At 51.4% G+C, this 13,689-nt stretch overlaps 1 protein-coding gene across 2 annotated transcripts in view; it reads left to right on the top strand.

Annotated features, from left to right (window-relative positions):
• LRP4 (LDL receptor related protein 4) overlaps positions 1–13,689 on the top strand; it is a 52,241-nt gene that overhangs the window by 23,344 nt on the left and 15,208 nt on the right. For both annotated transcript variants that reach the window (XM_070473085.1, XM_070473086.1), the window contains exons 16-31: positions 309–431; positions 2,298–2,506; positions 2,680–2,761; positions 3,540–3,645; positions 4,402–4,603; positions 6,055–6,244; positions 6,328–6,459; positions 7,381–7,521; positions 7,878–7,964; positions 8,070–8,241; positions 9,140–9,302; positions 9,418–9,643; positions 10,018–10,321; positions 12,056–12,274; positions 12,419–12,553; positions 13,550–13,658. In XM_070473085.1, the coding sequence (XP_070329186.1) occupies positions 309–431; positions 2,298–2,506; positions 2,680–2,761; positions 3,540–3,645; positions 4,402–4,603; positions 6,055–6,244; positions 6,328–6,459; positions 7,381–7,521; positions 7,878–7,964; positions 8,070–8,241; positions 9,140–9,302; positions 9,418–9,643; positions 10,018–10,321; positions 12,056–12,274; positions 12,419–12,553; positions 13,550–13,658 (2,600 nt within the window). The remainder of the gene's footprint in view (positions 1–308; positions 432–2,297; positions 2,507–2,679; positions 2,762–3,539; positions 3,646–4,401; positions 4,604–6,054; positions 6,245–6,327; positions 6,460–7,380; positions 7,522–7,877; positions 7,965–8,069; positions 8,242–9,139; positions 9,303–9,417; positions 9,644–10,017; positions 10,322–12,055; positions 12,275–12,418; positions 12,554–13,549; positions 13,659–13,689) is intronic.

Below are 13,689 nucleotides of genomic sequence, written 5' to 3' on the forward strand. Positions count from 1 at the left end.
TCCAGCAAGGAAATTTAAGGTTGGCGCTGATGTCGACTCATTCCGCCCTCTGCTGGACTTATAGGGTACAACGTGGAGACTTAGGAAAGACATTCCGCTTTGCTATCCCCATTTAATTCATGCAAACTTTTCCTGTGTATCAGGCATTCACTCTGCTCATAGGTGGGGGCAGATATACAAAATAAGAAGACATAGTTTTTTCCTTCAGGAAGATCATGCCTTTGCTAAACCCCCACTCACTAGCCTTGGGACCCCTTCTGCCAACCTTTGGCCTTACCTGACCCTCTCGTTCTGGGCTTTTTGAGCAGGGAAAAACCGCTGTGGGGACAACAATGGAGGCTGCACCCACCTGTGTCTGCCCAGTGGACAGAACTACACCTGTGCCTGCCCCACCGGCTTCCGCAAGATCAGCAGCCACGCCTGTGCCCAGAGTAAGTGGGTCTGGGGCCCCGCCTCCGTGGACCTGCCTTGTGAGGGCGGGTGGAGCGAACAAAGGGGGAGGAGTCTGGGAATTGCCTGGTGAGGGGAGGAGCCAGCTCCGCAGGTAGCCCCTGGAGAGGAAGAAGGTCAGGCGCTGAGGGCTCCCCGGTCACAGCTGAGGGCTGAGGGCCCAGCGCCCATCCCTGAAGGCGCAGGGATACCACAGAGTCAAGCATGAGCCCCTGCAAACCGGCCTGTGGGTCATTTCACCCAGGGTGCTTTGTCTCTAGGCAGCAGGAGGGCTCCAGACCCTTCCAGACAGCAAGGGAGCGGTTTCCTAGCTCTTTACCTTCGGAGTTTCCCTGGTGCTCAGACTGTAAAGTGTCTGCCTGCAATGCTGGAGACCCGGGTTTGATCACTGGGTTGGGAAGACCCCCTGGAAAAGTAAACAGCAACCCACTCCAGTATTCTTGCCTGGAAAATTCTATGGATGGAGGAGCCTGGTGGGCTACGGTCCATGGGGTCGCCAAGAGTTGGACCCGACTGAGCGGCTTCACTTTTACCTTTAGCATCACCCTAAAGACTGTCTCAGCCCTAAACGAGAGAGTAAGATAAAAACATCTGATGATGCTCTGTATACAGAGGCCCAGGATAGATAAGTGTCTAGTGAGTGAAAGCGTCCCCTGGGGGCTCCCTGAACTGCTCCTTTGGCTTTCTTTGAGCTCCTGAGGTATATTGCCTTGAGACGGTGGCCTTGTCTAGCTCAGAGGCACAGGTAACTTTTTTCCTGAGAATAGTCCAGAGAGGAGTGATCCAGATGGGTGGCACACCCAGCCAGGGGCTGGGGAGATGCCTCACGCATCACGGCTCTTCTGTTACTGCTGTGTGCCCGCCGCCCCACTTCTCTCTGGTGAAAATCAAATTTCTCTCAGGACCTAGGTCCTTTCCAGAGAGTGGAATCAGGGCAACTAGTCCAGGGAACAGAGGGGGCGTCATTCAACACACTTTGATTGAGAACCTTGTTTCCTTGCATCCTCCTGTGCCCAGCTCTTCCCATGTGGTCTTGATGAGATGCAAGGAACTTCCCCTGAAAGAAGTTCAGTTGATAAAGTGACGCAGGAAGTGCCTTTCAAAGCAGAATAGTAACTGGGAAATATTCAGACAGACCAGAATAGGGGCAGGGGATGGAGAAGAGCTGGGAAAATGCTGAATGGGAATGTGGCCAGAACTCCGCCTTTGCACTCAGACCTGAGTTCAAGTCCCCTGCTCCGGTGCTTGGTAGCTGTGGGATCCTGGGCCAGTTCCTGGGCCCCTGTTAGCCTCTGGGTCGTTGATCCAGAAAATGAGAATAGGAATAGCGTGAACCACAAAGGACTGTTAGGAGGGTAAAGGAGACAAGGCAAGAGAAGCAGGAAGCTCAGTGCCCGGCAAGGAGTAGGGTGCAATAGTCATTATTGGCCCGAACCACGAAGAGCATAGAGGAAGGGGTCTTAGACCATGGAGTGGAGCACAAGTCCTGAAGCAGACGTGGAAGGCAGAGAGGTGGGGTGGGGGCTTGACAGGGATCTAGCCCAGCCCACTAGGTGAGGCTGAGCGAAGTCAGAGCAGAGGAGAGTTGAGATGCAGCTGACAGACACTTAAACAGGATGCCCATCTGGGCCCTGATGGCGTCTATTCCACTGGCTCCTCAAGTCTGATGGTGCCAGCACAGGCCGCCCAGTGCTCAGAGGCGGTCTGAGGTGTGAAGCATAGGGGACATAGGGCAGCAGACCCCAGGAAGTGTGGCTGAACCAGATGTCCCGTAGGCGAGCGTCTGTGTCTGTCACTGTTACTGGATTTAGAGCATTAAAAGAAGACCCCTTTCGGCCTTTGATCAGGTCTTGACAAGTTCCTGCTTTTTGCCCGAAGGATGGACATCCGTCGGATCAGCTTCGACACGGAGGACCTGTCCGACGATGTCATCCCACTGGCTGACGTGCGCAGCGCTGTGGCCCTTGACTGGGACTCCCGGGATGACCACGTGTACTGGACAGACGTCAGCACTGACACCATCAGCAGGGCCAAGTGGGATGGAACAGGGCAGGAGGTAGGGCCGGACGTGGGGCACGGGCCCACGGGGAGGGCAGGGCGGGCGGTGTGGGATTCACCCTCTCCCTGGAAGGGCCTCCCAGACCTTTGCCAGCCTGCCAGTTGCTGGCATGTGGGCCCCAGAGCCGGGGCGCAAGTCCAGTTGGTGATACAGTCTTGCTTCCTGCCTAGGTGGTGGTGGATACCAGTTTGGAGAGCCCAGCAGGCCTGGCCATTGACTGGGTCACCAACAAGCTGTACTGGACAGATGCAGGTATATAGAGGACACGTGTGGCCTGACACTCTGGGATCTTCTTATTTAAAACCCTGGCCTCAGCTCAAAAGGACCTCGTGCCCCTCCTAGACCATTTCCATCTTGACCTGAAGTTCCTTGGTCGGTCAGGAGTGGTTGGGCTGCTGCAGAACTGAAGTTAGAAGCTCATATCTGAGGGTTTGGCATTTGCCATTCAAGTGGCGGCTACTTCGGCTGTGCAGCTGATGCTTGAGAATGTTTTGAGGCATTTCAGACAAGAAACCTACACCCTATGGTTTTCCTTCCATCACTGTCTTTGTGAAAGAGGCATTTGCTATTAGGCAGCTAAGTGTGGGAGGCAGGAGGAGTGCCTTAAATGAGAGCTACTCAAAGTGTGGTCCCTGGACCAGCAGCGTCAGCATCACCTGGGAACTTGTTAGAAATGCAGATTCCTGGGCCCCACCCCAGACCTGCTCAGTCAGAATCTTTGGGGCTTAGGAATCTGTATTTTCACAAGCTCTTCTCGTTCTTAGGCACATTTAAGTTTGAGAAGCATGGCCTTAAATTATAGAACAGAATGGGTTACTTGGGTTGAAGAAGCCTTAGTCTTCCAAGAAGGGGGGCTAATCAGTTCCTTGAATTTCTTCTTGAAATTCAGGTCCCTCCATTTTCATTGCTTTTATCACAAAGTATTTTTGAGGATTTATAGCACACCAAGCTCCGTGCTGGGCATAGAAGGTAAGAGGGTGAATGACCCAGATGAGAGTTGATATCTTTGCCCACACCTACTTCTTGGCAGGGACAGACCGGATTGAAGTGGCCAACACGGACGGCAGCATGAGGACAGTCCTCATCTGGGAGAACCTTGATCGTCCCCGGGACATTGTGGTGGAGCCCATGGGCGGGTGAGCGCCTGCCCCTTTGGAAAAAGCTCCCCCCACCCCCAGATCTGAGGACTAGAGTGAGAGTCTGGAGGTCAGGGAGAGAGGCTAGATCTTACAGGCACACCGAGGAAGCAAGAGCAGCTGTATAAACCTCAGAGCATCATGACCAAGGATGCTTGGTCTCCTTCATGGCCAAGGAAATCTTTTTCATTTTAAAATTTTTTCTTCTTTCTTTTTTCTTTTTGGTTTTTTGGTCTGCTTACTAAAGTAAGCCATTGGTTTTTTAAAAAGTTTATCAAGAGAGAAGATTCTCCCCAATGTCACTCTCCAACAATAACTGTTGTTAACAGTTGAGGGCAGTTTTTCCAGATTTTCTTCCCCGTGTATGCATACATGTGGTGGTGGTGGTGGTTTTCGTTTGACAACATACTGTGTCTGTAACTTGGTTTTTTTACTTGGCTATGTATCTTGGATATCCTCCCATTTGATCAGTAGATTTTTTTTCTTTTCTTGATGGTTATATAGAATTCTGTTAAGTTGACGTACCACAATTCTTTAACCCATCCAGTCAAGGAAACATTTAAGACCCTTGGTGGTTTTTGGTAGTGATATAAGATGTAAGACCTTCAGAGACAGCTCTGAACCCAGGAGGGAGCTGGAAACTGAGGCAAGAGGCTGGGGCAGCCACTGCGAGTAGAAACCCTCGAGCCCTGGGAACCCTGAATCCCCACTGGGTAGAAACTGGAAGGCTTGTAAGACCTCCCTTCCCTTGCCCAGGTACATGTATTGGACGGACTGGGGTGCAAGTCCCAAGATTGAGCGAGCTGGCATGGATGCCTCAGGCCGGCGGGTCATCATCTCTTCCAATCTGACCTGGCCTAATGGATTAGCCATCGACTATGGGTCCCAGCGGCTCTACTGGGCTGATGCCGGCATGAAGACGATTGAGTTTGCCGGACTCGATGGCAGCAAGAGGAAGGTACGCGTGGCACGGAGGCATCCTCCCACAGCCCTGACCGCCTCCCCGACAGGGCTTCCTGGCTGGCTGCTGACGGGACCCGGGGAGGCCTAGGGGAGACCCAGTCTGGGGTGAATGCTATTTCTCTGAGACTGTGGCTGCACTCTCGAGCCTGGGGTCCCTGCTCCTTGATGATAAAAGGGAACTGGGGACTGTGTGGCTTGTGGGCTGGGGTATAAGTGCTTTGCTAATAACCATCACCATGAATGCTATTTTATCACCAGTCGCATACTGGGCCCATGACCTCTCTCTCTCTTTCTCTCTTTGTTAATTTTGGTTTAATTTCCAACTTAACAAACTGCAGGAATAGTCAAAAGAACCAATAACTGACATTTTACCACATGGTTATACCATTCTTATTCTCTCTACACGTGCACACACACACATTATTTTTCCAAACCATCTGAGATTCCACTTGGAGACATCCTGCCCTGAACCCCTGATAGTCCAATGCATATTTCCTAAGAACAAGAACTCAGTCTTACATAACCACAGTTAAGTAATCAATATCAGGAAATTTAACGTTGACACAATATTACTGTCTAATCCGGGCCCGTGTTCAGTGTCACCACCAATTGCCCCAATAATATCCTTATAACTTTTTTTTTTTTAGTCTAGGGTCCAGCTCCAGATTACAATTGTTTTTAGTCATGATGTCTCTTTAATCTGGAACATTTACTCAGCTTTTCTTTATCTTTCTTGATCTTTGTGTCTTTAAAGAATAAACGCCAGTTATTCTGAAGAATGTCCCTGAATTTGTCTGGCGTATCTTTATGATCAGATTCAGATTATACATCTGGGGCAGGAATACCACATTAAGTCCTGTCCTGAGTTCTCCGTATGTCTTATTAGTAGTCACAGATGTCAGCTCGTCTCATCATTGCAATACCAATTTTTTCTTCTAGGATTTTTTTTTTAATGTGGACAATTTTAAAAGTCTTTATTGAATTTGTTGCCATATTGCTTCTGTTTTATGTTTTGGTTTTTTGGCCACAAGGCATGTGGGATCTTAGTTCCCTGGCCAGGGATTGAAACCATGCCCTCTGCATTGAAAGGTAAGGTCTTAACCACTGAACCACCAGGGAAGTCACCAGCTTTGATTGTGTGGTGAAGATGGTGTCCCCTGTGAAGTTGCTGTTTCTCCTTTTGTAATTAGTAAGTCACTTGTACAGAGATTCTTCGAGATTATGTAAATAATACATGATCTCTTAGAATCATCACATAACCCTTGGAACCAGGCACTGTCACGATGCTATCACAGATTGGCAGACCAAGCCTCGAGAGATTTTATAACCAGCTCTAACCCAAGGTCACACAGCAGGTGGTACTGGCAGAGTGCGCCCTTGACGCCTGCTCTGTACTGTCAGACCTGATTGGGGCATGACATGACATAAGCGTGGGGACCCTGGCAGGTCCTGATCGGAAGCCAGCTGCCCCACCCGTTTGGACTGACCCTCTATGGGGAGCGCATCTACTGGACCGACTGGCAGACCAAGAGTATCCAGAGTGCTGACCGGCTGACAGGGCTGGACCGGGAGACCCTGCAGGAGAACCTGGAGAACCTGATGGACATCCACGTCTTCCACCGCCGGCGGCCCCCAGGTGACCAGCCCTTGGCCCACACTGGCTTCTCCTTGGCTTCCCTCGGCCACGGTCCTTCTCATTGACCCCCTCCTCCCACCCAGTGTCCACACCATGCGCGACGGAGAACGGCGGCTGCAGCCACCTGTGTCTTCGGTCCCCAAACCCAAGTGGCTTCAGCTGTACCTGCCCCACAGGCATTAACGTGATGCCTGATGGCAAGACCTGCTCACCAGGTAGGTCTGGGCATCACAGACCTGGCTAGAGCCTCTCTGGGAAGGGGCAGTGACTCTCTTCCTTCCTCGCAAGTGGACTCCAGTGTGGCCTGAGGAACCTAAGCTTCTAGAGGCTTAGGGGCAAGACAAAGCTTTTTTTTAAAAAAAAAAAAAAGAGATGCAGGGGAACAGGCAGACAGGATTAGAAGCAGGGTCCAGCTAGGTCTCATGGCATCTTCATGCACATTAGAAAAAGATGCTCCTTTCTCAGACACTTTATTTTTCTCTGTTGGGAAACTGTCATAATATACTGATTTGGTTAGAATAAATCACTATAGTTCCATCTACCCCAAATTGGTATAATAAATACTAGAACATGTGATAAACTACAAGGTAATGGTACCTCCTTTGGAAATGGCACTTGTGTGAGTAGGCACGATCAGCACAACCTTCATGATAACCTGAACTGAAAGGTCTCAGAAGCAGGAGCTGGCTGCCCAAGTGTTGGAAGCTGATGTTTCTCCCTAGGAGATGCTATGTAGTAGGCTACATTTGAACCCTAACTTCCTAGGGAACTTGAGTGAGAAAGGAGCTCTGAATTGTCCCAGGCTGTGGGCAAAGCCCTCTTTCACTTAACATGAAGTTTTTTAAACTTCAAAGAGATTCACTTTTGTGATACTAATAAAGAACTGTGTCTATGAATCAGACCCGATGCTAAGGGTTTTTCTGTATTGATCTTTTATCCCTACAGCACCCCCTGTTATTGTCCCCATTTTACAGATGATGAAACTGAGGCTTAAACAATTTAAATAATGTGCTCAGGATCACACAACTAGAAACTAATGGAGACAGAAAGCATGAACTTCAGCTTGCCTTGCTCCAGATCCTCTCATGGCTGTGCTAGGATGACTGTCCTCTTTCCTTCTCTCCGCACCTGGGCAGGCATGAACAGTTTCCTCATCTTCGCCAGGAGGATAGACATCCGCATGGTCTCCTTGGACATCCCTTACTTTGCCGACGTGGTGGTACCCATCAACATCACCATGAAGAACACCATTGCCATTGGAGTGGATCCCCAGGAAGGTCTGCGTGGTCCTCCCTGCTCTCCTGGCCCCCATAGCAACGGGTGCCCTGTTTGCTGCCAGCTTTGCCTCCTGCTGAGAGCCTAGGGGCCTCCCGTTCCCTCTGGCACAACCCCTGCCCGTGTCTGTAGCACTTGCTCTTTCGTTATGAGGGCATGGGGTTGGGGGCCACGTTCTTCATCTTCTGCCAAGGGCTGTGCTGTTATACTATTTCTGTATTCCCCTTGATTTCCTCTCCTTGGGGATGTAGGGCGCTCTGACATGCCCAGGCGTCTCAGAACACGAGTCAGCAGTGTGTGTTCCTTTGGAGGCGGGGAGGGATGAAGGTCTGGGCTGAGCCGTGCCTTCCTTTTCCAGGAAAAGTGTACTGGTCCGACAGCACGCTGCACAGGATCAGCCGTGCCCGTCTGGATGGCTCGCAGCAGGAGGACCTCGTCACCACAGGTGGGCCTGGCTGCAGCCTTGGGCCCGCCTGTCTGCCTGCAGGGCTGGGGAGAGGGCCCGTCTGTCTTAAGGCAGGAGCCAGTGAGCTCTGCTGACTTCCTGCAGGGCTGCAGACCACAGACGGGCTCGCGGTGGATGCCGTCGGCCGGAAAGTGTACTGGACAGATACGGGAACCAACCGGATCGAAGTGGGCAACCTGGACGGGTCCATGCGGAAGGTGTTGGTGTGGCAGAACCTTGACAGCCCGCGCGCCATCGTACTGTACCACGAGATGGGGTGAGAGCGGCTCCGGGGCCCCAGGCGGCAGGACGAGCACGCCCGCCTTGCAGGAGCACCGAGTCTGACCTCCCGGGGGCGCTTCCTCTCCCTTGTGATGACCTTCAGGGTGGCAGTGTAGCGTAGAGGTTCAAAGTATGAACCCTGGAATCAGAAATCCAGAAGTCAAATTTTTCCACCATTTATTAGCTGCATCTGTCACTTTGGGTTCAATGTTTAACCTCCCTGGTCGTCCAGTGGGGCCCCCTCCAATCTTCTTGCCTGGAGAATCCCACGATCAGAGGAGTCTGGCTTCTGCAGCCCATAGGGTCCCAAAGAGTCAGACACGACAGATGCAACTTAGCACACATGCCTGGTCCTCAGATTCCTTACCTGTAAAATGGAGGTGATAATGAAATGCATGCCTTGTGGACCTTGTGAGGATTAAGTGAGATAATGCTGGGAAGTACTTAAAAAATTTTTTTTATTTTAGTTTTTTAAATATTTTAATTATTTTTAAAAAATATTTATTTGGCTGTGCAGGGTCTTAATTGTGGCATGTGGGATCTAGTTCCCTGACCAGGGATTGAAGCTAGACCCCCTTGCATTGGGAACACGGAGTCTTAGCCACTGACCACTGGGGAAGTCCTGGAAATATTGTATTTCTAATCGTGAAAAGCATAGCATTAAATTTACCATCTTAACTGTCTTCAAGTGTACAGTTCAGTAGTGTTAATACATTCACATGATTGCAAAACCGGTCTCCGGAACTTTGTCGTCTGGCAAATGTGAAACCCTGTAGTCGTTAAACAAGCCCGGTCTGTGCGTGTAAATGCTTTTCACAGTGTCTGGTGTACTGTGAGGCCTCCCAGGGTATGGGAACTGTGAGAGTAACCAGCTGGTACCGTTTCTTGCCCAGGTTCATGTACTGGACGGACTGGGGGGAGCATGCCAAGTTGGAGCGGTCGGGAATGGACGGCTCCGACCGCACCGTGCTCATCAACAGCAACCTCGGGTGGCCCAATGGACTGACTGTGGACAAGGCCAGCTCCCAGCTGCTCTGGGCTGATGCCCACACCGAGGTGGGGTCCCGCTCCTGCTCCTTTGCAGAGCCTGAGAGCATAGGAGGGCCGTGGAGTCTCCGCTGAGGGCTCCCGGCCTCCCAACAGCCGCCGGTACCCTGTCCTTCCTCCACAGCGAATCGAGGCTGCGGATCTGAACGGGGCCAATCGGCACACGTTGGTATCACCTGTCCAGCACCCGTATGGCCTCACCCTGCTCGGCGCCTATATCTACTGGACTGACTGGCAGACCCGTAGCATCCACCGTGCCGACAAGGGGACTGGCAGCAACGTCATCCTGGTGAGGTCCAACCTGCCAGGCCTCATGGACATCCAGGCTGTGGATCGGGCACAGCCCCTGGGTGAGAAGACCCCTAGGGCTATGAGCCAGAGACCTCTGACTCTCTGGGGCCGTCTCAGCATCAGAGATCTATCCAGAGCAGAGAGATGCCTTTACAACCAGAGGGACAGGGACCTGCCTAAGCCCCTCCTCCAGGATCAGGCTGCGTTCCCTCTGGGTGCAGTGGGTACTGCGTACGCCCACGGCAGGGTGCTGTCCCCTTTAAGGGCTCCTGGAGACACCCCTGCTCCTTCCAGCTCATCCCTGCCAGGCACCAAATCCTGTTATGCAGAACAGTAGACCATAAGGCACGAGAAAACCCGTGCCTTGGTTAAGATTTAGACCGTATTCCAGGCCGGGTGTCAAAACTCGCGCCTTTCTCTCTTTCATCACCAGGTGTGAACAAGTGCGGACCCAGGAACGGTGGCTGCTCTCACCTGTGCCTGCCCCGGCCCTCGGGCTTTTCCTGTGCCTGCCCCACCGGCATCCAGCTGAAGGGAGATGGGAAGACCTGTGATCCCTCTCCTGAGACATACCTGCTCTTCTCCAGCCGCGGCTCTATCCGGCGTATCTCCCTGGACACCAGCGACCACACGGATGTGCACGTACCAGTCCCTGAGCTCAACAATGTCATCTCCCTGGACTATGACAGCGTGGATGGCAAGGTCTATTACACGGATGTGTTCCTGGATGTTATCAGGTATGAGTGTCCCCGAAAACCTCCAGAGGACACAGACCTGCTTCCGATTTCTGATGGCTGAGGTCATGGTCTGGGTTCACCTCTAAAAGGACTGAGTGATTTGGCAACTTGGATAGTGATTTCTGACCCGAATTTGTTTGCTTTGCAGTGTTATCCCAAAAGAGTTTCAAACTTTTTTGTTTGTTTGCTTGTTTGAAGGTTCTGATGTGCTTTGCCAGGCTTCCCAGGTGGTGCAGTGATAAAAGAATCTGCCTGCCAGTGCAGGAGACTCAAGAGACCTGGGTCTGATCCCTGGGTTGGGAAGGTCCCCTGGAGGAGGAAATGGCAACCCACTCCAGTAGGCTTGCCTGGAAAATCCCATGGACAGAGGAGCCTGGGGGGCTACACTCCACAGGGTCGTACAGAGTTGGGCACGACTGAGCACACACACATGGCCTATCTTGTGTTTCATGAATTTATATTTTTGGTCGCACCATGCAGCTTGCAGGATTCCCCGACCAGGGATCAAACCCATGCTCCCTGCAGTGGAAACAGTGTCTTACCCATTGGACCACCAGGGAATTTCCCTATTTAAAGAGGACTAGGGTTGGACACGACTGAAGCGACTTAGCAGCAGCAGCAGCAGCAGAAGTCCAGTATGTTAAACAGGCAGATAAAGTCAGGCTAGGGACCTGGAGCCTTCTACCCCTACTACTGGACCCTACAGGAGTTCCACGGATCCTCTGAGACTCAGTGATTAGTTGGCCACATTGCCAAACTGAGCGTATTGTAATACAGAAATACCAGCCAAATGCAAGGTGTATGGTGGTTTGCGAGGTTGTGCTTGTTTTTGTTTTTAAAATATTTTTTGTTTTATTTAAATTTTTATTCTTTCAACTTTTCACCCCAACACAGCCAAGGAATGTGGTACCCTGCATCCATGTACATTCATGTACTGTTAGAGGGGTTTACCATGGCAGAGATTCTCATGTGGAAGAACAGGATTATTCCCTTTTTTCTCCCTGAGGGGTGTATTAGACTCTCGTCCTGAGAGCTGGTGGGTACATGTGGAGTTTAGAGAAGGCCCCCATGTGTTGGTGACACGCCCCCTCCCCCATCCTGAGTTCCCTGCTATAGGTCAGACTATTATAAAAAATGCACAGGTAGATTTTAAAAAATCTTCCCTTTCTTCTAATCACTACCTAGCAATCCTTGTCTCCTCCTGAAGGTGTATGGGGCTTATTAACCTGTCTTCTGGCAAGATGTGGGTCCAAATGCCACCTACCTAGAGCAGGAAACACTCTGTCCTCCCAATACCTTATTCATTAGCTCTGCAAATATTTTGAATACCTATTGTGCTAGACGCTGAGGAATGTACTTATAAATGGGCTTCCCAGGTGGCACTTGTGGTAAAGAACCCGCCTGCCAACGCAGGTTAGACTTAAGAGACATGGGTTTGCTCCCTGGGTCAGGAAGATCCCTGGAAAGAGGAGTGCCTACCCACTCCATTATTCTTGCCTAGAGAATCCCATGGACAGAGGAGACTGGCAGGCTACAATCCACAGGGTCTCAGAGAGTCGGACACAACTGAAGCTACTTAGCATGCACACATGCATGCATGTACTTATAAATACTTGCTCCCTGCCCCTGTGGAGCTTACAGTGTAGTGGGAATCCAACTCTGGGAATGTGGATTAAAGGGGTATCAGCCTATTGCTGATCTAATCAGTCATCTAACCCTGGGCTGTTCCTCAAGGCGAGCAGATTTGAACGGCAGCAATATGGAGACAGTGATCGGGCGTGGGCTGAAGACCACTGACGGGCTGGCAGTGGACTGGGTGGCCCGGAATCTATATTGGACAGATACGGGCCGCAATACCATTGAAGCATCGAGGCTGGACGGTTCCTGCCGCAAAGTGCTGATCAACAACAGCCTGGATGAGCCTCGGGCCATCGCTGTTTTCCCCAGGAAGGGGTAAGTTTTTGGCCAGCAGGAAAGAGATCCAGGGGAGAAGGGCCTGGGGAGGAGGCACTTGAATATGCCTCGATATTAATGGTATTCTCTCAACCTCTGGGTGCCATCTTCCCATGCCTTGCTGATGGCACCATCATGTCCCAGGTACCTCTTCTGGACAGACTGGGGCCACATTGCCAAGATCGAACGGGCGAACTTGGATGGCTCTGAGCGGAAGGTCCTCATCAACACAGACCTGGGTTGGCCCAATGGACTTACCCTGGACTATGATACCCGCAGGTGGGAATCCTATCCCAGACAGCATCCTGGAAACTGGGTGGGCAGAGGAGAGGAAAACCGAGATTGAAGTAGTGAAAACAAAAAAGTAGAAAGCTTCTTGGTGGGTAGGGAAGAGCAAGCAGTGAGAAGGATGAGGTAACATTCTTGGGGCAGGAGTCACTGAACCCAGCACTCAACCCTCAGGTGGGCTTTGTTTATCTGGTTTACGTGTTTTTATTTTTTATTTTATTTTGTTGTTGTTGTTCAGTTGCTAAGTCGTGTCTGACTCTTTGCAACTCTACGGACTGCAGCATGCCAGGCTTCCCTGCCCTTCACTATCTCCCAGAGTTTACTCAAACCCATGTCCATTGAGTCGATGATGCCATCCAACCATCTCCTCCTCTGTCGTCCCCTTCTCCTCCTGCCCTCAATCTTTCCCAGCATTAGAGTCTTTTCCCCTGATTCAGCTGCTCTCATCAGGTGGCCAAAGTACTGGAGCTTCAGCATCAGTCCTTCCAATGAATATTCAGGACTGATTTCCTTTAGGATGGACTGGTTGTTTCTCCATGCAGTCCAAGTGACTCTCAAGAGTCTTCTCCAACACTAGTTTGAAAGCATCACTTCTTCAGTGCTCAGCTTTCTTTATAGTCCAACTCTCACATCCATACATGACTACTGGAAAAACCATAGCTTTGACTAGACGGGCCTTTTTCAGCCAAGTGATGTCTCTGTAGGAGTCAAAGGGTGATCGAGTTGCTGAAGACGAGATGGGGTGCTGGCTCCCCTGAGGTCACTTGATTTCAACTCCTCTCCAGAACCGCCCTGGCCTCCCCACTTATGAGTCACCATCCAAATTCCACTCCTCAGCTTAGGGACTCCCAGTGACCCCCCTCATCAAGTCACCATGACTGCTCACAGCACCCGCCAGCTCAGCTCAGGAGGGGACAGCCAGCTCCCCGAGGGCAGGGTTGGGCTCTCTGGCTCACGTCGTCAGCAGCCACCTTTTCTCCTTCACAGGATCTACTGGGTGGACGCCCACCTGGATCGGATTGAGAGCGCTGACCTCAGCGGGAAGCTCCGACAGGTGCTGGTCAGCCACGTGTCGCACCCCTTTGCCCTCACTCAGGTACTGACTCGGAGAACGGGACTCACCCTCC

Source organism: Odocoileus virginianus, chromosome 10, assembly GCF_023699985.2.
Source record: "Odocoileus virginianus isolate 20LAN1187 ecotype Illinois chromosome 10, Ovbor_1.2, whole genome shotgun sequence".
Lineage (NCBI taxonomy): Eukaryota > Metazoa > Chordata > Mammalia > Artiodactyla > Cervidae > Odocoileus > Odocoileus virginianus.